General features: G+C 57.4%; 3 protein-coding genes and 1 pseudogene across 3 annotated transcripts; 2 read left to right on the forward strand and 2 right to left on the reverse strand.

Annotated features, from left to right (window-relative positions):
• Nucleotides 1–1,671: 1,671 nt before the first annotated feature.
• On the forward strand, nucleotides 1,672–2,978 carry LOC127594432 (probable histone-binding protein lin-53). The gene is made up of 2 exons (XM_052056307.1): nucleotides 1,672–1,743; nucleotides 1,785–2,978. The coding sequence occupies exons 1-2, from the start codon at nucleotides 1,672–1,674 to the stop codon at nucleotides 2,976–2,978; spliced, it is 1,266 nt and encodes a 421-aa protein (XP_051912267.1).
• A 3,220-nt stretch (nucleotides 2,979–6,198) lies between these two features.
• Nucleotides 6,199–7,083, forward strand: LOC127594433 (cAMP-dependent protein kinase catalytic subunit beta-like; annotated as a pseudogene).
• An 866-nt stretch (nucleotides 7,084–7,949) lies between these two features.
• Nucleotides 7,950–9,801, reverse strand: LOC127594434 (uncharacterized). The gene is given in 4 exon segments (XM_052056308.1): nucleotides 7,950–8,265; nucleotides 8,380–9,161; nucleotides 9,163–9,369; nucleotides 9,778–9,801. Coding segments are annotated over 4 exon segments (1,329 nt in total).
• A 1,811-nt stretch (nucleotides 9,802–11,612) lies between these two features.
• On the reverse strand, nucleotides 11,613–19,865 carry LOC127594435 (casein kinase I-like). Its single transcript, XM_052056309.1, is given in 3 exon segments — nucleotides 11,613–12,485; nucleotides 12,487–12,667; nucleotides 19,741–19,865. Coding segments are annotated over 3 exon segments (1,179 nt in total).
• Between the last annotated feature and the right edge of the window lie 2,369 nt (nucleotides 19,866–22,234).

The following is a 22,234-nucleotide window of genomic DNA, read 5'->3' on the forward strand; positions in this document are numbered from 1 at the left end:
CGGGCAGCTCGGCCCTCAAAATATCGCATGAAGATTTCACTCCCGAAGAGCTGCTGCTGTTCTCCAACAACTTCAGCAGGATGGGCCTCGAGGCCCAGGAAAGGGGCAACGGACTCTTCGACGTTAAGTTCATCTTCAGCTCGGCTGACAGGCTGCACAAGTCCAAGTCCTCCCTCCTGCCTCACGAGTTTCAGCTCACCCAGCTCAAAAAATCCAACAAGCGCAAGGTCATCACTGTCGAAAGCCCGCTGCCTTTCGGGGTGGTGGCTGAAATGGTCCGAAAGCTGGATCTGGACCTCGACGAGCGGATCACAGCAGCAGACATCAAGCGAGAGTTCGATCGGCAGCGGCTGGCCGTCCCTGCAGAAATCCACCTGCGCATGTTCGAGGACGCAGTCAAGATCCGCACCAAAGCACGGGAGATGGACCTGCCCCTCTGCGCAGAGGAGATCTACATCGCGAGTAGAGTGCTGACCAGTGCGGGTCAAGAAAAAGCGAGTGGGCGATGAGTATCGCCTGGAAGAGCGAGAGTTCCGGCAGTACTGGCTCAAGCTGCTCAGCTTTACGACAGGGTACAACTGCTACCTTGTGAAGCGCGTCGAGGAGCAGAGCGACAGCCAGCAGAGTGGCAACAAGTCCAAGCTGCAGGTCCGTGAGCCCAGAGAGCCACTGATCCGACCACGTCGTCACCCCGAAGGCGGGGTGGTGGTGAACAACACCCAGCGTATCGCGGAGCTGAGCACAGGCGGGGACCAGACCTTCTCCCAGAAGCATGAACACCCCTTCGAGAAGATCATCAACAGCAAGGTTGAATAGGCCAACTACAAGACCGCCACCTTCCTCTCGAAGATGTACTTCGATGAGGCCAACCGGCTCAGCTTGCGGGAAAAGGCCACCAAGGCTGCTGAGGACATCCAGAAGTTCGCCCCCTCGGTGTTCAACGCGGGAGAGTACCAGCAGAGTCTGCTCAAGCTGCACAAGAGCGACAACTTCCTGCTCGCAGAGTCGAGCCTCGAGCAGAAGGACATCGAGTGGCTGGAGGACGCCATTGACCAAAAGTCCCTGATCTTCGCCGAGCCCTCCCGGCAGCAGGAGAAAACCACGCCCAGTAGCAAGTCGCAGACCAAGCAAAACATGCTGTTCTTCCGGCCGGAGTCGATCACCTCGCTGAAGATGAGACTGGCCCAGAGCAAGTGGCAGAAGACTGAGCCTGAGATCGGCTACATCGAGGACATTCCGATCGTGGTCTACCCCCGCAACGAAGAGTCCAACTACCGCATTCCTGAGCAGCACGTCTTCCGGGAAGAGGTTCCGGTCCGGAACAAGCCGCCCTTCATCACGGCCCATAAGATCCCGCCCCTGTCACCCGTCAAGTACGAGTCCCTCTCGCAGCAGCCCAAGCTGGGCCGCGAGGAAGACCGGTCCCTCAAGCACGCGTGGATCAGCTACTTCAAGATCCCAGACCGACAGCATTCACTGGCAAACCAGCGTTTCGAGAACATGGGCCGCTGCCACTTCTGCACCAACGATGGCCGGATCGCGCACTTCCAGTTGAAGAGCACACGAGAAAAGGTGTACTACTGTAAGCGATGCGCCAAGCAGCAGCTGGACAGCGGGCTGACGCTGACGAGCCTGCAGGAGCAGAGCGGCGGGGAGGACGGGCTGCTGTAGATGCTGCGGAAGGACGAGGTGCCCGATAACCCCTTCCGGCTGGTGTTCAAGCCGCTGGGGGTGCAGGACCGAGTGGCCCTGGGAGGCCGATGATCTGATTAATGCAGTTCTAGGATTTCACAAGGGACTACAACAACCAGGTCATCTCCGAGGAGTACAAGATCTGGAAGAAGAACGCGCCCTTCCTGTACTCGATGGTGATCGTGCAGGAGCTGGAGCACTCGGTGCTCAGCCTGCAGTGGCTGCCCGACAAGAACAGCACCCTCGAAAGCGACTTCACCGTGCACAAGTGCCTCATTGGTACCAACTCCCCCGACCGCCACAAGAACTACGTCATGATCCTCAAGGTCAAGATCCCCGTCGACATGGGTTGCTGGGACCTCTCCGAAATGCGGGAGGGCGGGTTGGGAGTCGCGGAGTCCCGCATCGAGGTCGACACCAAGATCCTCAACGAAGGCGAGGTCAACCGCTGCCGCTACAACCCCCAGAAGAACAACGTAATAGCCGCCAAGAGCTGCACTGGCGAGATCTACATCTACGACTACTCCGAGCACCCCAACAAGCCTGCCAGCACCATCTCTCGCCCCGAGGTCAAGCTCACCGGCCACACCGCTGAGGGCTTCGGCCTCGGCTGGAACAAGACTAAGTCCGGGCTCATCCTCTCCGGCTCGGAAGACGGCAAGGTTCTGCTCTGGAACATCGACGAGTCTGTGCAGGCCAAGCACTCTCTCAGACCTCACTGCGAGTACAACTACCATGAGGGCTTCGGGGCCGTGCATGATGTGTGCTGGTCTGACCATCATGTGGACATGTTCGGCACCTGCGGGGAGGGCGGACTACTGGCCATCTGGGACATACGCTCCAAGCCCAAGGGCTCTCGCCCCGAAATCGAGAAAATCGCCCACTCGACCGACATCCTCAGCCTGCACTTTAGTCCCTTCAACGAGAACCTGCTGCTGACCTCCTCCGCAGGCAAGGAGATTTCGCTGTGGGACACTCGCAACTTCACCAAGCGGCTGCACACCTTCGAGGGGCATAACGACGCGGTGGTCAAGGTCGAGTGGAACCCCGTGCTGCCCAACATCTTCTGCTCGGGTTCGTTTGACCGGCGGTGCGTGCTGTGGAACATCGGTAAGATCGGCAGCGGGCGGGAGGAGGCCGAGGAGATGGCGTTCATCCACGGAGGGCACCGCACCCGGGTGCAGGACTTCAGCTGGAACTCCAACGAGCCCTGGGTGCTGAGCTCAGTGGAGGAGAGCAACATCCTCAACGTCTGGGAGCCCACAGAGGCTATGCGTACGGAATGAACCCTTGCAATAATGTAGATTAACAAGTCGCCCGCCAGTTAGGCCGAGCGCCCCTCCACCCCCCGCGAGAGCCTGCTCAAGCACCTCACCCACCAGCGCGACCTCCTCGAGGCAGAGGTCGCCCAGTTGCGCGACTCCAACGCCCAGCTCCAGTAGGCCCAGAACACTCTCGCCCTAAGGGTCAAGAAGGCCCATGCGGAGAAGGCCAAGGCCCTCTGCGAGATGAAGGACGCGCGTCAGGAATGCGCCTATCTGAAGGGCGAAAGCAAGGAGCTGTAAGAAATGCTGCTGCAGTTGGAGGCGGACTATAACCAGGGGACCGCACGGTTGCAGGCCGAGAAGGAGGCCCTTGCCCTCCGCTGCGAAGAACTAGTTGCTGCATCCCCATAGAGCTGCAAGCAGTGCATAACCCTCGCGGCCCGTTTGAAGGACACCGAAGAACGACTAAACAGCTCAAGCACTGTCAGCACAAACACCGACCTCCCCAGCGAAGAAGCGCGCCCAGCCGAATCGGCCGAAATTATCGAGCACTTGAACAAGCTGCTGGCCAAGGAACGCAACGACCGCATCTCTCTCAAGGCCTAGCTGCTGACCGCACAGAAGGACAGCTTCTCCCTCTACCAGGAGTTGGAAAAGCTTGGGCTGAAAGTCAAGCAGGAGGATGAGAGGCATGGCAAGGTCCTGGCTGAGCTGCAGCTGGTAGAGCAGCAGAACCAATTGCTTAAGACGGTCGCCGCAGGGGCGCAGGAGCTGCAGGCAAAGGCCAAATTGCTCGAAAAGGCTTTAAGCGAGGCACAGGCCGCCCGCGATGATCTCGTCACTACACTCGGCCATTGCGAGCGACGCAGAGAAAAGAGTGACGAAGAGTTCAAGTAACTGATCACGAAGTTCCTCGAACTTGAGCAGGACTACTCAAAGCAGAAGCAACTACTGGCCGAGCTTGAAGGCAGCCGGCAAAAGGCCCTCTCCGACTTGGAACAGGCTTGCGAGGCCAACAAGCAGCAACAGCATTACCTCGAACTACTCTGCAAAAAGGTGCAGCACTTGGAAAAACTTCTGGTGATAAAAAGCTCGATAGTGGATAGCCTGCCGGGCCGGGAGGTAAGACCGGAGTACGAGTTGCAGGTCGAACAACTACTCAGCCAGGTGGCCCGCCTAGAAGAAACATTCCAGAACATAGGAAACGTTCAGTGCGCCTGATCACATCTCCTGCAGCTGCGCAAACAGCACCCTGAACTCCTACACCGCCTCCTTTAAAGACTTGTTCTCCTGGCCCATCTCCTGGACCTCCGCCTTTAGGTGTCTGCACTCCCCCTCGAGCGAACGGATGCACTCCCCCATTTCTGCGATCTGGGCGTCCTTCTCCGCCAGCTGCCGCCGCAGGTCCTTTGAGGTGTCTGGATAGGGCAACTCGTGGTCCCTGCCCACCCTTGACTGCAGTTCGGCGATCCGCTGCATGATTTCTCTTTTGCGAGCCTCCTTCTCGAGGCTTGCCTTGCTTGGCTTTGCCCGCGTAAGCTTTGGCTCCAAACTACAGGACTACTCGTAAGAATGGTTGAGTTTTTCAGGAAGCCCCTTTTTTTCCAGGGAAAGTTTCGGTTTCAGATCCTTCTCGCTGAGCCGGAAGGAATCCCGGGCTGACACTTAAACCGAGGGTCTCTCTTTTGGCTTTTCGAAGAACTGCTAACCTGACTTGTAGAAGAGGGTTTCCTCTTGATCGTAGTTAATTTTGATTTTGGCCTGGGCTGGTACCTTGCGCTCGTACTTCTCGAGGAGGGAGGACAGACGGTCCTTGTCGTCCTGCTTGTTCGAGGCATTGAGGGGCCTGTTCAGACCCTCATACTTCGCGGATCGCTTTTTCCCCTCCTTTTCGAGATCGAGCCGATCCTTTTTCTAGTACTTGGACAGCACGGAATCTTTGAGTTTGGATTACAGTTAGACCGAACTGTCCTTGCGGTAGTTCTTGGTGGCCTCCCAACCCCAACCCCAACCCCAACCCCAACCCCAACCCCAACCCCAACCCCAACCCCAACCCCAACCCCAACCCCAACCCCAACCCCTTGGGTAGCTTGCTCTCGAATTTAGGCTTATGATCGTTAATTTCAAATTCATGATTAACAATGCTCAGAGTTCGGGAGCCGTCCCTCGGACCTTCCGCTTCGGGGACACGCAGCCCCTGCTCTTTGAAGGAATCCGCTCCGCATTAAACTTCCGCTCCAAGGGCTGCCTCCGCCCGTCCTCAAAGTACTTCTCCGAGTCGTTGATCTCTTGTGCCGACAGGGACAGTTGCTGTCCGTTCTTCAGCAAGGCCTCTTCCCAAGCCCCATTCACCTTCAGTCTTCCGCTCTGCAGGTCGCCCAGGAATTCATTGTATTTTTGGATGTGCCTGGCGCGAGAGTGCTTCTTGAGCTCTTCCTTGGCCTTTTCAGCAGAGGCCTCCTTTCGCTTGCTGGGCTCATTGTCCTTGAGCTTCGGGTGAATCTTGGACTAATGGCGGCTGTCGACCTGGCTGACGAGGCGTTCCTGCTGTTCCTTCAAATTGTGTATCTTGCGAAGGACTGCCTTCTGATGATCTTTTTTCTGCTGCAGCGATTTATAGTAGTTCAGCTCGTAGCCGCCCTTCTCCTCCCTCGCGTCAAGTTCGTTCTTTTGCCCAGGCTGGCTACGCAGCGAGCTCTTGTTGCTCGCCATGAACGAGAAGATGGCCTGCTCTTCCAAGGCCCTGCGGTTTTCCTGCAAGGCCTTTTCGAGTTCTGCCTGGTGGATGCGAAATCGCACGTTCTAATTGACGCAGCTAGTGTTTTCTTGCCTTAAGTAGTCCAGCTTTTCATCGATCACTCCCAGGAAGATCTTTTCGTACATGCTCTCCCTTTTGACCAGCACAATCCTTTTGAGCAGCCGCTCGAGGTCGGGGCTTTTCCCCATGAGGAGCAAGTCCTCGATGAACTCGGTCATGGCCTGCACTGCCCGCAGGATAAACTTCTCGAAGCGGGCGATGAACTTGTCCTGGTCCTCCTGGAATATCACCTCGCTCTTCAGCTTCTTCTCAAACTCGTTTTTGACGTGCTTGTCCAGAAACTCGTCAACCTTCTCATTATTGAAGCGCTCCATCTTCTCGCAGAATCGGGCCTCCAGTTCCAGATAGAATCGTTTCAGCTTGTAGAGCAGGCTGTTGTTCTCCACCTCCTTCTAGCCATCGGACTACATCAATATGAAATAAGTGAAGGTTCGGCCCAAAAGGCTAAGGCTCGAGGATTACAAGCTGGGCTGCGTGCTGGGCGTGGGCTCTCTGGCCTTCGTGAGGCAGGCCCACGCCAGGACCGGAAAGCCTCTGGCCTGCAAGATCATTGCCAAGGACAGCGCCATCAAGGCACGCCAGAGCGACCGGGTCATCAACGAGGTCACCATCCTGGCACAACTACGCTCTCCATTCCTGGTCGAGCTGGAGGGGGTGGCGCAGGACGCCAGCAACATTTACATCTTTGAGGAAGTGCTTGAAGGCATCTAGCTTTTCGAGTACCTAAAGGAAGTCAGCAGAGTGGACGGCCCCCTCGTGACCCACATCGCAGCGCAGATCACCCTGGCCCTCGAGCACATGCACAGCCGCAGCATCATCTACCGCGATCTTAAACCTGAAAACCTGTTCATCAACCGAGACGGGTTTGTCAAGATCACCGACTTCGGGCAGGCCAAGGTGCTGGCCGGTACGACCTACACCCTGTGCGGCACGCCTTAGTATCTGGCCCCTGAAATGATCCTCGCGATGGGTCACGGCAAGCCCGTCGACTGGTGGACTCTAGGCGTACTGCTTTACGAGCTGCAGGCGGGCATCACTCCCTTCACCGAGGACGACCCGCTCAACGTCTACCAGAAGATCCTGCGCGGCAGACTCAAGTTTCCGAAGGACATGGACCCCTAGCTAATCAATCTGCTCAGAGGACTGCTGATCGCAGACCCGAGCAAGCGCCTTGGATCTTTCGACGGCTCGGCCGAGGTCAAAGGCCAGAGGCTTTTCCAAAGGACTGACTGGACGATCGTGGGGGCCCGGAAAAAGAGCCCCTTCGTGCTGCGGATCGACAGGATCGAGGCTGAGCCCAAAGCATAATTCAAGCCAGGGCCCTAGGTCCGGGCAGAGAAGGACCCATTTCTGGACCTGGACCTTAGCTGACGTGGATTAGATATGTAGTATCATTCCCAGCGGCGGACTGCGGCCAGTCGCTGCCTGGCCCGGCGACTGCTGTCCGCCAGCCGCGTGTCGAGCCTCGTTTTGTTCTTGATCTCACGGGCCAGCTTTTCGAAACGCTACGATTAGGCATCGTTTCGCATTATTTAGTAGTTGGCCAGCGCCTTGTTTGTCGTGTCTGTGAGCATGTCCGCCAGACCTGCCTCTTGCAGCAGCTGGTGCGTATGTGCGTCCTACAGCCGGCCCCTCACGAGTGCCGCTCTGGCAGAGGCAGACTCCAGACCTCTCAGAGCAGAAGCCTTCCGGCTGTGGAGAGTCCGACTGTGCTCGTCAGAGCGGAGCTGGCGGCTAGCGATTTCATTGTCCAGGTAGGGGATGGTAGTATAGAAGGCAGTGAGGTAGGGCTGGGGACGCTTTCGGACAGACATGCACAATAATTATTATTGTTTAATTTATTGACCAGCTGAATGTATCGATGATCAGGAGGGCTCCTGCCTGAGGAATCTGCGTACCTGTTCTACCTTCACTTCTGCCTCCCCGGCGAACGACTCCGCCACGCAGCCCTCGCCTTCGTGTCCGTCCACGCTGAACCACACCAGCCGGTAGTCCTCCAGCAGCACGTGGTCGCTGGCCCACTTGAACACTAAGTGCTTGTTGGACAGTTTGAACACATAGTGGCTGCCCCTCCGGATGGCCTTCTTGACGAACACCGGCTTCTTGGCGGACGGCATGATGGGCTTGCTGTGGAGCTAGGTGGGGATGCGTTCCCGGCCGGTGAGGGCCCGGTTTTATCCGAAGTTGAGGCGCAGGTCATCACGCTGCTTGGACTTGTTGTCGTAGTGCTGCTTGAAAAGTCCGAGAATCTCAGTCTTTTTGTGGTGCTTTTCAGGCTCTGTCACTCGGCCGATCTGCCCGTTGTGGGCCGCGAACCAGAGAACGCCCTTCTGGTCCTCGAGCAGGGTGGTCTTGTCGTTGAAGAGAACCCCCACGGCCCCGCTCGAGAGCTTGTAGCCGATACCGTACTTCTTGGTCAGGTCGTTGACCTGCTCCACCAAGACTTTTTCTCGGGGCTCTGCCTGGTCACTCTGGATGAAGTGCTCGAGACTGCGGATGCGCTTCAGCACCCGCTAGTGGGAGTCCTTCTCCTTCTCTCTTTGTTGGCGGATGAAGGCGTTGTTGTTGGGGTTGTTTGAAGGCTCTTCGCAGGGCTCAGGCTACAAATCATAACGGTCTAAGGACCGACACTTTTCTAGGCGTTTCTCCTGGCCCAGCCGCCGGGGCTTTTCGGTGATCTTGATGGCAAAGCCTTCCGGCACGTACTGCTTGATGTAGGAGGCCATCGGAGGCACCGTCAGTGTGTAGGGCGGCAGGAATTCGGGCAGCGAGTACTCGGGGCACAGGAAGGGGTGGTTGATGATCTACTCAAGACTCAGTCGCTTGGAGGGGTCCAGCTGCAGCAGACTCTGGATCAGATCTTTGGCCTCGGGCGAGGCCACGACGTGCTTCGGGAACTCATAGCGGTTGGCCTTGATATTGTCGTAGGTTTCATCGACAGTGTCGCTCTCGAAAGGGGGCTTGCCAAAGACCAGGGTGTAGACGATCACTCCGATCGAAAAGATGTCTGACTCGAAGGAGTGGCCCTGCTCGAGCAGGATTTCGGGGGCGATGTAGTTGGGCGTCCCGCAGACGGTCTTCCTCCGCTCGCCCTCGGCCTGCAGCCGGGTCGACAGCCCGAAGTCACCCAGCTTGAGCTCCATCTTGTGGTTGATGAAGATGTTGCCGAGCTTGAGGTCGCGGTGGATGATGAGGTGGCCGTGCAGGTAGGACACCCCGCTGATGATCTGCAGCAGCAGGGACTTGACCTCAAACTCCGTGAGCCTGCAGCGGCGCTTCTGCAGCTCCTTGAGCGTCTGGTTGTGGCACAGCTCCATGACCATGTACACGTTTTAACGATCTTCGAACACCCGCTCGAACCGCACCACGTTCCGGTGGGACAGCGACCTGGTCATCACGCCACTTGTGGATCTTTATCTCCAGCAGCAGCTTCGCCCGCGCCTTCTCGTCCGCGATGTCCTGCTTCGAGACGTTCTTCACCGCGTACTTCTTCTTGCTGCGGAGGTTCACCGCCTCGTACACCTTCGCGAAGCCCCCGCTGCCGAGGGTCCGTCCCCGCTGGTACTCGTTCAGGATCTCGCCCTGCTCGCTCCTCTAGACGATGATATCCTCGAAGATGCTCATATTAATTATCGCCCGCCAGATGCAGCGAGACCCCAGTCCTTTCTAGTGCAGGCCTTCCCGACTCAGCACTCTCGCCCGCATCACGCCCATCAAGGTCCTTCGCTCCCAGTCCGTGGCCCCCGCCCCCGCTGCTCAGCCCCCGCCCGGCGTTCCTCCTCTGTCTCTCGCTACGAACAGCCACCTGCCTCAGAACCCTCTCAAGCCGAAGCCTCTCGAGGCCAGCTTGGTGCACGCTCTGAACCAAACTATCTCAGACGAGCGGGCCAGCGAAGGGAAGCATAAAGAACTGGCTGCTTATCTAGTTGAGCTCAGCAAGGAGGACGCGAAAACCCTTGAGCTCCGCAGGAGAAAGGCTGAGCTCATGGAATTGGTCGAGACCTGCTTGTTCGAGAATAAAGCCATCTTGGAAGCCCTTTCCAACCGAGAGGCATGCCAGGCCCTTCAGCAATAGACTTTCTCTTTAGCGCAGGCGAATCGGGCCTTTCAGCAGAAGATCACACAGCTGACCTAGCAGACGGACCGGCTGAGAGAGGGCCATCCCGCCGAGTCGGTGTCGAGCCCGTTCAGTAAATTTTGAGTTCAAATATGGTGTGGCTGTATTCAGAGACCTTGACCAGGCCTGTTCTCGCGGGACAGTGGTCGCTTGCTGCCGGCTGCTACAGTCTACTGCTGGCCTTCTTGCTCGTATTTCCCTTCGGGGCCATGAGTTTGGTCGGCAGTCCTGTTCTCACCAGACTTCTGGGCCCCGCCAACCCCACTCCCGATCATTCCCTCGTTCTCAGCCTCGCCGCTGTTCGAAGTCACCTGCTCTGGCTCCTCGGGCCTCTACAACTCAAGAACCAACTCCCTGAGCCCGCGGATCGCCTCCGGCTACGACGGACAGCAACTTTCAGGCAGAGTCGAAATCAAGGGGCTGAACTTCAAATCCTGCTCAGTGATGGTAGTGTACAACCTGACCGTGAGTGGTTCTTCCTCTTTCTCGCAAGTGCAGGTACCGCTCTCCTTCGCTTTTAACTCGCCACGCTAAGCCAGCAGCGTGTAGCTGACTGGCAGTATGGCTCTCTAAGGCCAACTGCTCTAGGACGGACTCACAGTCAGTCCATTGCCCCCTAACCCGACAGCATCGCAGCTCAGTCGAGCCCGCAGCTGGATCGGAGTGTCCAGCGTCACTCAGTCGATCGCCACTGGGGGAACTGATTTCACATTGAACTTTCAGTTTGGGGGAACACTGTCTGCCAGCAGGCGTCTGAGCTTGCTCGAAAGCCTGAAGCGAGTCTGGAGCAGGTACTTTTACGTGCTGGTGCCTTTGTGGCTGGTGGCCTACGCAGTGCTGGAGAAGCTGGTGCATAGGCAGGTGTTGCCGGTTGTGATGCAGAAGCTCAAGGCTGAGTGAAATATAACAGATAAAGTCAGTCATCCATTTCAGCCTGGCCGAGCTGGTGCTGCAGGGCTGCCAGCCTGCCCAGGATGGTCTACTTGAGGTGGTCGTCCCTACTGCCGATCAGCTGACAACTGGACCTGATCTGCTCTACAACCGCCGCCCCGATCGATTGCTTCATCGAGGAAATACCTTGTTGCAGCTGTGCCAGCTGCTCGTCAACGCCCCTTTCGCATCCCCGTGTCGACTCCTCATACTGCTGCACTTTCGCCCGCAGCTGCTCTATTATCAAGCTTGCAGCCTTGGCTTAACTTTCGAGCTGGCGGACTTGGCCCTGCAGCTGGGAGAGGGCGGTCTCGTAGTCATTGGTCAGCTGCTGCTTTTCGTGGATGTGAACGCACTATATCTCGTGCAAGCTGGCCTGCTCCTCCTGCCTGAGCCGCAGCTCAAGCTCTGCGTTGGTCTTCCTCAGCGCCCTTACTTCAGCCTTCAGGGCCTAGTTCTCTTCCCTGAAAGGTCTACATACCGATAAGTGCTGATGGTACTTTCCTTGCAAACAAGCCATGCTTTACTTGATCATCTAGTAGCAGATAGGGCAACCGGTCCTCGAACAGGGGCAGGCCTGGCTGCGCAGCACAGAGCTGCCCTCCCCTGACTGATTCCACTGACTTGTCGAGGCAAAGCCATTGGCCGGATTCAGCAGCTAGCCTGCACTGGCCAGCCCAAAAGGGGTGACTTCCACGAGCGGAGTCGGGCGCGGCAAGCAGCAGGATACGCCGGGCCGCGGAGTGCTGCCTTCGCTGTGCATCAAGCTAGTTAATGAGCGGATAATCAGTCAGATGTCGAGCTGGCTGTCGGACTCGTCAGGCGTGATGACCTTGACCTCTGCTGGGTCGAGGTCAGAGCCGAAGTCCTCCCAGAAGACGAGCTGCGGCTGCTGCTGGTCGTCCTTGTAGCCCTGCTCGTTGCAGATTTCGATGGTCAGGCTCTTGCTCTCAAGCCGGGCAGTGGCCAGCTTGCACCAGTCGTACTCATAGTCGAACTTGTACTCCATGCGGCCCATGAGCTCTCGGAAGACGCTACGCAGGTAGTTGTAGTCCGGCTTCTCCTCGTAATTGAGCGCCTTGGTGTACTGCAGGTAGAGGGAGAACTCGAGTGGCAGCCCCTTGCACACTATTTCGGGGGGGATAGTCAGCTTCCGTTCTGCGATCTTCTGGTATTTTTCGGTCTTGTTGTTGTACCGCAGTCCCTGCCATGGCAAAAACCCCTTCAGGAAGTATATTAACACGTACCCCAGCGACTCGATGTCGTCTCGCCTGCTTTGCTCGATCCCCAGGTGCGTGTTCACCGAGGTGTAGCGAGCAGTCCCCACCAGCGCACGGCCCTACCGGTATGGCACGTGCTGGTTGCTGCCTCCGTCCCTAAACTTTCGACTCAGCCCAAAATCCACCACATGCACTAGATGAGATTTTTCTCCGACTCCCATCAGGAAATTCTCTGGCTTGACGTCTCTGTAAAGTATGCTGCGGCTGTGCATTGCCTCCATCCTCTCGAGCAGCTGGTCAGCGAGCATTAAGACTGTCTTGAGTGAGAATGACTTTTTGCACATCACGAACAAATCCTCGAGCGAGGGGCCTAGCAGATCCAGCACCGCCGTGTGGTACTTGGACTCCCGCCCCGACATGTGGATGTTGGGGATGCCCGGGCTGGTTAGCAAGCGACAGGCCGGCCAACGACTTCAGGATTTTGATCTCGTTTGGCAGGGTTGGCACCTTAGTCTTTTACTCTTCCGTCTTGAGGGCGAACTGCCCTTCGTTGTTGTACATTTCATTGACCAAGTAGATGTCCCCAAAGGAGCCTGCCCCGATCTGCGCCATGACCTGGTACTTGCTGAAAATCACCTCGCCAATTAGTCCTTTATCCCGAATATTCATTAAGAAGAAAATCAACATTGCTGATGGAAGATGAGAGCTACAGTCTTGATAACTTGGACTTCGGGGACAAGCAGGAGGGAGCCGGCCTGGTCAGGATTGAGAGGCCTAGGGTCGCGTGGGAGTACAGACTGCCATCATCCTTCGCCGCGGGTAACCCGAGCAAGCACGGACGCATCGACCGACTGGGCAACAGGCTGATGGAACTGATATAACGCTCGGATTAGGGCGTAATGGATTGATACATATCACAGAACATTCTAAGATACAAATTGATGAAGGCGAAGTGCGCGATCATCAAGGAGTACAGCAAAGACCCCGCCATCACCGTCGAGGACTGCGAGCTTCCTTCCCCCGCCAAGGATGAAGTCCTCATCCAGGTCGACGCCTTCACTATCAACCCCTCTGACGTCCTCTTCATGCAGGGCCACGAGTTCAAGGGGGACCTGCCCTCGAGGATCGGCTTCTAGGGCTGTGGGAGGGTTGTATAGGCTGGTGCTGACTTTGCTCACCTCAAGGGTAAATTTGTATCATTCCTGGGAAAAGGGTCTTGGGCAAGTCACACTGTGACTAAGGGGGCTCAATGCATTCCCCTGGACGACGACGTGCCTAAGATGTCGGCCGCGAGCGGGTCGGTCAACCCCTTAACGGTGATCGGGTTCCTGGACGTGGTCAATAAAAAGGGTCACAAGGGCATAGTCCACACCGCAGGGGCCTCCGCCTTGGGCAGGCAGCTTATCCGCATGTGCAATATCAAAAACATTCCGTTGATCAACCTGGTCCGCAAGAATGAGTACGTGAAGATGCTCCAGGAAGAGGAGAAGGCGCAGCATGTGCTCGTCATGGAGGGTGACTGGGAGACTCAGCTCAAGGAGCTGACCGCCAAGCTGGGTATCGACTGCTGCTTCGAGGCGGTCGGAGGCGAAGTCTTTTCCAAGGTGTATAAGGCCATGCCCAAGCTGTCGACAGTGTACTGCTACGGCTGCCTCAGCCTCAATTTCGAAACCACTCTGCCCATCGGTGAGCTTTTATGGGGAAAGACTGCAACCGGCTTCATTCTGTTCAATTGGATGACCACTTTGAAGCCCGAGGAATTTGCCAAGATCCATTCGGAGCACTCAGCGCTGCTTAAGGGTCCGCTGTCGACGCGGGCGGCCAAGGAGTGCAAGCTTGCAGACATCAAGGAGGCTCTTTCCTCTTACCTCGCCAACCCCACCGCAGGCAAGTGCCTCATCACGCCCTGACCCAAACCAATTTCCATCATGAATGCTGACAAATATTACAGGGAACTGGGCGCGCCATCCTTCGTCCAGCCCCGACCCTTGCACCCCGACCCCCTGCCCTTCCACTCAGAGCCCTACCAGCTCGACGACTCCAAGCTGCTGCTCTCGCGAACAAGCAAGGAGCTCAAGACCATGGCAGTTAGACTCCACCAGCAGGACCGGCAGCTGACCTCGACCAAAAAGCACCTGCACGCCAGTGAGCAATACAAGGAAAAGTACTTGGCACTCAAAGAGGAGTACAAAATTCTGTTGGGCAATTTTGACGCGGCCAGGGAGATGTCGCTGCAGCACGAGAGGGCCGCCCAGGACTGCCAGATCAAGCTGCGGGGGCTGAAGGAGGAGGTCGAGGGCTGCCGCAAAATCATCCAGCAGCTCGAAGACCGGTAGGCCTCAAAGGAGACAAGCTAATCCGAGAGGCATGTCCTGGTGTCAAGGGTGAAACTCTCCTAGAAGAAACACGAACAGTTAAAGGAGGCATTCCTCGCCGCTGAACAGCGCGAGCACCAGCTGCAGAACGAGGTCATCGACTACAACAACAGGCTGCTCCAGGTCACTCAGGAACTGCATTCCTGCAGATTCTAGAATGACAAGGCCAATGCCAATATCGCGCAGCTGTCATTCGAGCTGGAGAAACTCTCACAGGCCGGCGCCGAGAAAGAGAGGGCGGAGGCGGAGGGGCTGAGAGCGGAGTTGCGCCAGGCGCAGGACAAGTGTGCGGGCCTGGCTGACTTGGTCCGGGAGAAAGATCTGCAGGTCAAGGAGCTGCAGGGGGAGTGCCAGAACGCAGAGGACACTCTCACGTCCATCCGGGATAAACTGGAGACCTGCAAGCAGTAACTGTAGAACTAGAAGACTAGCAAGAAAGCGCTGCTGATTTCAAACCGGGACATTGCCGAAAAGCTGAAGTCCGACCGGCGCGAGACCGACCGCGAGAAGAGCTAGCTCCAGGGCCGGCTGCAGCAGCAGGAGTAGCGCATATAGCAGCTGTCCAAGAGCCTGGAGCTTAAGGAATCAGAGCTGGCGAATACGAGAAACGTGCTCTTCTAGCAGAAGAAGTAGTGCCAGACACTGGAGGAGTAGCTCCGAGGACTGAAGCAGTAAAGGCAATAGGATCCCGAGGGCAAGAATTCTCAGTTACTAGCCGAGCAGCAGCTTCTGCTTCAAAGTGCTAAAACCTAAAACGTTGAGCTTAGAGAGCAAGTCCAGCAGCTCCGGGCCGACAAGGAGGCGCTGTCCCAAAAGGCCGAGCTGTTGTCCGAAAGGCTGAAACGCGAGGCAGTCCCAGACGGAAACGTAGACATCGTCGAGATAGCCGAGGCCGACGAGGCGGGCGAGAAGCAGCTGCTGAAGCGCAAAGACCGCGAGCTCAAGAAATGCCAGAAAGAGCTCGAGAAGTGCAAGAAAGAGATGGCTTAAAATCTGAAGGAAGAGCGCTAAAGAGTGACCTAGGAATTCACCGCAGATATCGCGAAGCTGAAGGATGATGCCGAAGCATACCGCCTCAGGATATCTCTGCTGGAGACGAAACTCGAGCAGGCCCACGCGCAGACTGCTGCCCTCAAGAGTGCAGCAGTGCCCGTGTCCGAGGAAGTCTTGTGATTCTCATTTTTTCCTGACATTGCGCTGGAAATACCGCACGATGCCGGTCGCCAGCGCGCAGTAGGGCTCCAGCCCGTCCCAGATCCTCTTGGACAGCCTGTTCTCCAGGATGTCCAGCGTGTTCATCCACTCCAGCAGCAGCACCATCTTGGGCATGCCCAGGCGCGAAAACTAGCGGATCTGCAGCTTCAGGAAGACCTCGTTGGAGGCGTGCTGGCGGAGGGGTTCCTCGAGCGGGTAGCACCTCTCCTTCACGTAGTCGATGGCACTGTCGAGCGAGAAGAAGTTGAACTGGAGGCAGAAGGCGAGGTAGCGGTTCCTGGTCATGATCTTCTGGCTGCCCTCGACGAGATCGCAGAAGGTGAGGAAAGACCTCTCGAAGTAGATCTCCTGCTCGATGGGCAGCCTCATGAAGTAGAGGAACCGCAGGAACAGGTCGAAGTCGATGCTGGTCGATTGCAGCGGGATGGCCTTTTCGGACCACTGCTCGATCTTGGCCCCCAGCAGTCGGAGCGCCCGCACCGCGATGCTGTTCAGGTCGGTGGCCAGCAGCTCGCCGAAGGTCTCGTCCTCGAGGGCCTCCAGCTCGGGCGGGGTGAAGTAGTGCTCGAAGATGGTCTGCCGGTGCTCGGCGAACTACTTCCTGGTGATCGAGGTCTTGAAGAGGTTGATTTCGCCCCGCTGGTGGGGCAGCTCGAGGTAGATGATGGCCCTGAGGTAGAGAGCCAGGTCCTCGGAGGTGGAGCTGGGGTGGATGCCGCAGAGGCGGCTGAAGACCTCTGCCTCGTGGGAGGAGTGCTGGAGGGCGGTGATGGTCTCGAGCAGGCTGCGCATGTTCTTTTCGGCGACAGACTTGAGGCCGAACTTGTTCATGAACTTTTCCTGGATGACGATGTTGATGGGGTACATGACCCGCTCGAACTTGGGGGTGTTGCAGATCGCCGACTCGATGAGCCCGGGCGTCTTCTGGTACATCTTGCAGAACTCGCCGATGATCGAGTTGAAGATCCTGCAGCTGCTCGAGAAGATCTTTTTGGAGGCCGCGATCGACATCGGCCGCTCGGGCTTCTGCGCCACGATGCTGTTTATGCTCTCCGTGGTCTTATCGTACTTCGCCTTCCCCATTATGTTCACCGGAGTCGACTTCTTCTTGAACTCCTCCAGGTTGAACTGCTTCTGCTCCATCTTGTACAGCAGCTCGTTCGACTACTTCTTGGCCATCCGCACCACCTCCTTCCTGCGCCCCAGCTGCTTCCTGCCCGACAGCACCCGCCTCTTCTTGGCCGGCCTCGGCTCGCCCTTGCCCGCAGCCCTCTTTATGCGCTCGTAATAGACATTGAAGGTCTCCTTCGTCAGCTTTTCCTAGTGCTCCTCTTCTTCGATAACCTCGATTTCATTATCGGAGTTGATGACCTTCAGATCAGCTGGCCTTGCCCTGCCCTCGTTTGCGAGGAACCTGTTGAGACGGGAGTGTTTGGGCGGGGCGTGTCGGGGAGGCTAGTCCTCGTACAGTTTGGAGACCGACTTAAGCATTTTTTTGGTCTTGATCTGGCCTCTCTTCCTGAGGACATGCTCGTCCTCGGCTTCTCTCGACTTGCCCGGAGTGCCTGTCTTCTTCACTTAGGTGTCGTACGCTTTGCTCCTTAGCTAAGAAGTATTAGCAAAGTTCGATGCCTTGTCCTCTTTTCCCTCAAGGAGAGCTGCATGTTCAAGCGCTTTTCCTTCCCTTGACTTCTGGGCTGACTAGGAGGGCTGGGTGCGCTACTGGGGCTGATGGGAGTGTTATGCGTTGAGAGCCTTCTGCTTTTAATTCTGCTCGGAAATCATCCTGGCCGCCTACTTGAAGAGCTCCGGGTCCTCGGTCATGACCCCTTTCTCGTAGCTCAGCCTGCCCAGCTGGGTGTACTTGCTGTCCCTGAACTGCCACTCGATCTTGGGGTCCTTGGCAGTGCCCTTCGAAGTGGAGGCGGGCTTGATGTTGATCCCCTTGTCGCTGAGCTGGATGAGGTCGTGGCTGCTCGTCTCGGAGTTCCTGGTGCCGTAGTTCTCGAACAGCCTGTCCTTGTACTCCTCTTTCCGGGGCATGAAGCTCAGGTCCGCCTTCAGCAGCTTGTCCAGGCCATTCTCCTGCTCAGGCTTGCCGACATGGCTTTTCCAGTCTTCCACGTCGTAGACTTTGTCTGCCTTGAACTTGAAGAGCAGTTCCTTGTCGGACCTAAGCTTCATGTCCTTGCGGTCCTCCTCGTCCATGACCCCAAAGGCGTCGATCTCGAGGCTTTCATCCTTCTCGAATCGCTTCCAGATCTCGAACATGGCCCACCGCATGTCGGACATGACGTTCTCAGCCAGCTCCTGCTTGCGAAGCAGCTTGAGCTGGCGCTGGCCGGGCTTTTTCTCCTTAAGCCGCTTGTAACGCTCTCGCAACCACTTTCCGCTGTTTCCCTTCTCCATATGCAGGAACAGGTTCTCTTCTAGGATGGCCTTGAACTCGATTTCCTGCCAGGTGTACTTCAGCCTGAGATTTTTGCATTCCCTCTCGCTGATGCGGTTTTCGTGGGCCAACTTGCGGTTGACCCTGACGATCTCGTGTTTGAACCTGTCCAGGGTTTCGGCCTGCTGCTTGAACTTTTCGCGGGACTACAGCAGCCCGTCGATGTACCGCTGGTACTCCTGGTGGAGGTGGGTGTTTTCCTTGACCCTGGTCACCTCCAGCTCCTTGGCCCTTTCGCCGAAGAACAGAATGACCTTGTTCGCGTGCTCGAGGATTTCGAGGACGATCAGTTCCAGCAGTGCCCCCCGCTCGGTATGTTCTGCCTTCACTCGCTTGATGATCTCCCCCAGCCCGTAGTTCAGCACCTCCTGCTTGTAGTTCAGCCAGGCCTCGCCCCTGCCGCTGGTGGCCTTGAACAACCGCAGTTTGTTCTCGATCCACAGGTACAGCTTGTTTACTTCTTCTCGCTCCTGCCGGGCGAAGTACCGCTTCTGGAGGGGCCGCACCTTCGTGCTCTAGTAGAAGGACTTGCTGCAGGACTCGGCGGACAGCTCTGAAAGAAGGGAGTGGGCCTTGGGGTCGTTGTTCTGGTTGAGGGTGGTCCAGAACTTCTTGGTGAGGCGCAAGTCAAAGGACTCGTCACGGGGAAAGCCCTGCTTGCGGATCTTGTCCATCCAAATATTGGTATTTGGTATTTATTCGGATGGATCATCAGTTCGGGCCCTGGAGCATGGAGGTCTAGGAGAGCAGCATCCCGCTGGCCAGGGGCAGTGATGATGCTGCCATCAAGCGCATCTTCGCCCACCCCTACGACCACTCGCCCGCCCACCTCGAGTTCCGGGTCTCAGCTCTGCCTTGCGTCGAGCAGTACCTTGAGCGCAAAGCGTCCTAGGGCCGCCTTATACAGGCCCTCAAGGTGCTTAACTTCCCCCAGGCCTCCTTTTACGCAGTGCCTGATTAGTTGTCGCAGACAAGTGGTAGAAGCATGCTCTGCTTGCAGCAGGCGGTTTACCAGCAAGTCCTAGAGCAGGGGGTCCTGGAGGAGCTGGAGCTCAAGCTGAGCGAGGGGCAGCTTAGCGACGCGGTGTGTCTGTTGGACTTTTAGCAGCCGCGAGGAAGGTCAACTCGAATGATCCGGACTTCCAGGAGATCGCCGGTCTGTCTGGGGGGCTCGGTGGAAGCCGCCAGCAGGGAAGAGTGCTCCTTCAAGTCGTTCCTGAACCTATTCAAGAGCTACACGAGGCTGGCAGAAGGCCTGGGGCTATACAACGTCTCCCTGGAATTTCAGCTGAGACTGTTCTGCTTTTCGATCTTCTCGACTTCGCTGGAGAAGAGGCTGTTCGGGATCAACTCGGTCTGCGAGATGATCAGCCGAGTGTCGAGCGAGGCGCCGGCTGGAGAGCAGGCAGCAGCTGATGCAGTGGCTGAAGGACAACGGGCTGGCCAAGCACTGATGAGCTTCAGCCTGCACCCCGAAGTGCTCAAGCGGTCGGGACTGATCGCCCGCGAGCTGTACTTCTTCCGGGAAATGCCCTGGCGAGTTTGTTAGAAGCCTGGCCTAGAAATTCATTAGTGCCGAAGACAACAGCTATCCTGGAGGAGGCCGAAAAGGTCTTGGAGAGGGGAGTGGCGCCCGCCCTCAGGAGAGGAGGAACTTGCTGGCCCATCCTCAGGTCCGTCGAGGCCAGTCTGCTGCCCTTCGGCAAAAACACGCCACCCTCCTGATGCTCCTGTCGCGGTCCAGGCTTATCAAGAACGAGAGCAGGAGGCTTGGGCAGGTGCATTACCAAACACGAGGAGCGCGGAGGAGGGCGAGTCCATGGAGAAGAGTGAGTGCCTGCAGCGGCTGCTGGACCTGGCGCTGTCTGCCTGTCTGCAGTCGGAAGGCAGCCACGCGATGACCCTGCTGCACAACCTGCTCTACGAGAAACCCTGCTCTTCGGAGCGCAGGTGGGAGTGATGGTGGTGCCGCTGATCGCCGCGGACAGCAGCGAGGTGCGAGTGGCCTGGCAGTGATCGAGATCGTGCTGCAGGGGGACTGCAAGGAGATGGGAGAGGCCTTCCTGAAGGCGCACGTACTACAGTTCTGGCTCAAACTGGTAGTTGAGACCAGGAAGTTCGAGTTGCTGTTCTGGGTGCAGCGCCTGCCTTTCCGCGAGAAGGTGGACAAGCAGATGGCCTTTCTCCTCTGGTAGGTCTTTGTAGGGCTCAAGAGGCGAGACCAATAAAAACACTGTGCTGCTGTTTTTCACTCGTTGTTTGGACCCACTGCCGCACGCTTAGTTAAGAGGCGACAAACTTCCTGTTCTTCGAGCGACTGCTCCGGGTCGACCCGGCCTGTTTCACCCCCGGGTTGCTGGACTGCGTTGACCGATTTTTCATGGTGCGCAACGAGGACGCACAGCTGTCTCGAGCGAAGGTCCAAGAACAAGCTGCTGGTGGCGGACAGGTGAACTTATCCGTCTGGACCTGTTCTGGCAAGTGCTCACTTTCAGCAGCCACGACCCCACAGCGGCACGGGCGGCAGAGGTCATCCTCCGCGTCTACCGCATGCAGTGCGTAAGTGAGGCAGTCCGCACCAGTCTGGTCAAGACCTACTGCAAGCGCATCGAGTAGGCCCCTCGAAGCTGAGCTGGAGGAGCGCAGACCTGCGCGGGGCAGTGCGGTTGCTCTCGAGGTTGCTAGAGGAAAACTAGAATTTCAATTTTGGAGGGAAGCCGATCGCTCGGAAGGAAGTCCTGGTCAAGATCATCAACAAGGAGAAGGCGGCGCTGGCCCCTGACAAGTTCCACATCAGGCTCAGCCTCGACATGGCCCCTGCCCGACGGGCCGCTGAAGCTATCGGCCGTAGACTTAGGCCCAGAGAAAGCCTGCCGAGATCTCCCTTTTGACCACAAGGCAACATTTTGAAAGGAAGAGGTTCTCTCGCAGACTTCAAAATCGAGAACCTGCAGACGATCATGGTCATCCCGTGCCCCTGACCGCGAGGAAGCCAAGGCCCCCCTCGACGAGGCCCTCGACGCGAAGGTTCCGGGAAATCCAGGACCTGCTCAGCCTGGACGAAGATCTACTGCGGCTGATCATCCGAAAGCGCCCGAACGACTCAGTCGAAGAGCTGATTGAGGTGGCTCTGGAGCCCAGCTTTGTCGACTTCTACAGCCGCATGCTGGAGGAGGAAGGCAAGCAAGCTCCTCCCGTTGCTTTTCTTAGTGAGGCAGTCTGCGCCAGTCCTCGGCTGGTAGAGCTGCTCTTCCAGATAATGGAGACCCGTGCGGGGGAGCCTCGGAGCTGGCGCTGGCGATCGTCTCCGCTGCTGCGCTGGTGGAGGCGAGGCTGACCGACTGCGACAGCAGCTGGCGGAAGGATAGCGGTGGGGCACCTACTTCAAGCAGCACTCCCTGTTCCGGCTGGCCTTTGAGCTCAAGAAAGTGGAAAACATTCTGTTTGGGTAGAAAGATCCCAAGGCAGGCTCGGAAACTCAGGCTGGCCTTCATGGAGCAGGGCGGACTCAAGTACCTGTTCGCCATGCTCGAGCCAGCTCTAGCTGGCCAGAAGCATAGGCTCGCAGGACCTGCTGCCCGTGCGAGTGGGGGGCGAACTGTTGCTGCTGCTGCGGCAGTTCGTGGAGCTGTTCCTGCTGCGGCAGGTAGCCGGCCAGCAGCCACGCCTCGGTGCAGGCCATCTTCAAGTGCCAGCCCCGGGTGAGTGACCTGGCAGGAGTGTAGCTGCGCTCGATTCTAGAGTAGTCGAAATAGCTTAGCGCACTGTCGAAGTCTCGATGTCCTTCAAGAGCAAGAGCTTTTCCTTCAAGGTCTCCTCGAGACAAGTCCAAGAGCGCAGTGGCCACCCCCAGCTTCCAGAGCCCCGTCCATTCGCAGCCTGCCTCGCCTGCCTCGGTCACCGCCCGGGCCCGCGAAGACCAGCGCAAAAACCACAAAAACGGCTCCGAACTGTCCTTCGTGAGTGTTGAGAAGTAAGGAGCGAGAGCCCGCCCGAGCGCCTGCCCGTACTGTTCGAGTTGAAGGACGTGCAGCTCCTTGGAGGAGGCGCTGGACCTGCCACTGCTCACAACCCGGCTGCTGCAGCTGCTGGCCCCCGCCCTCGAGCTGAGAGCGCTGTCGGGCTGCATGTCGACCTTTTTCGAGATGATTTT

Source organism: Hippocampus zosterae, unplaced genomic scaffold (assembly GCF_025434085.1).
Source record: "Hippocampus zosterae strain Florida unplaced genomic scaffold, ASM2543408v3 HiC_scaffold_142, whole genome shotgun sequence".
Classification (NCBI taxonomy): domain Eukaryota; kingdom Metazoa; phylum Chordata; class Actinopteri; order Syngnathiformes; family Syngnathidae; genus Hippocampus; species Hippocampus zosterae.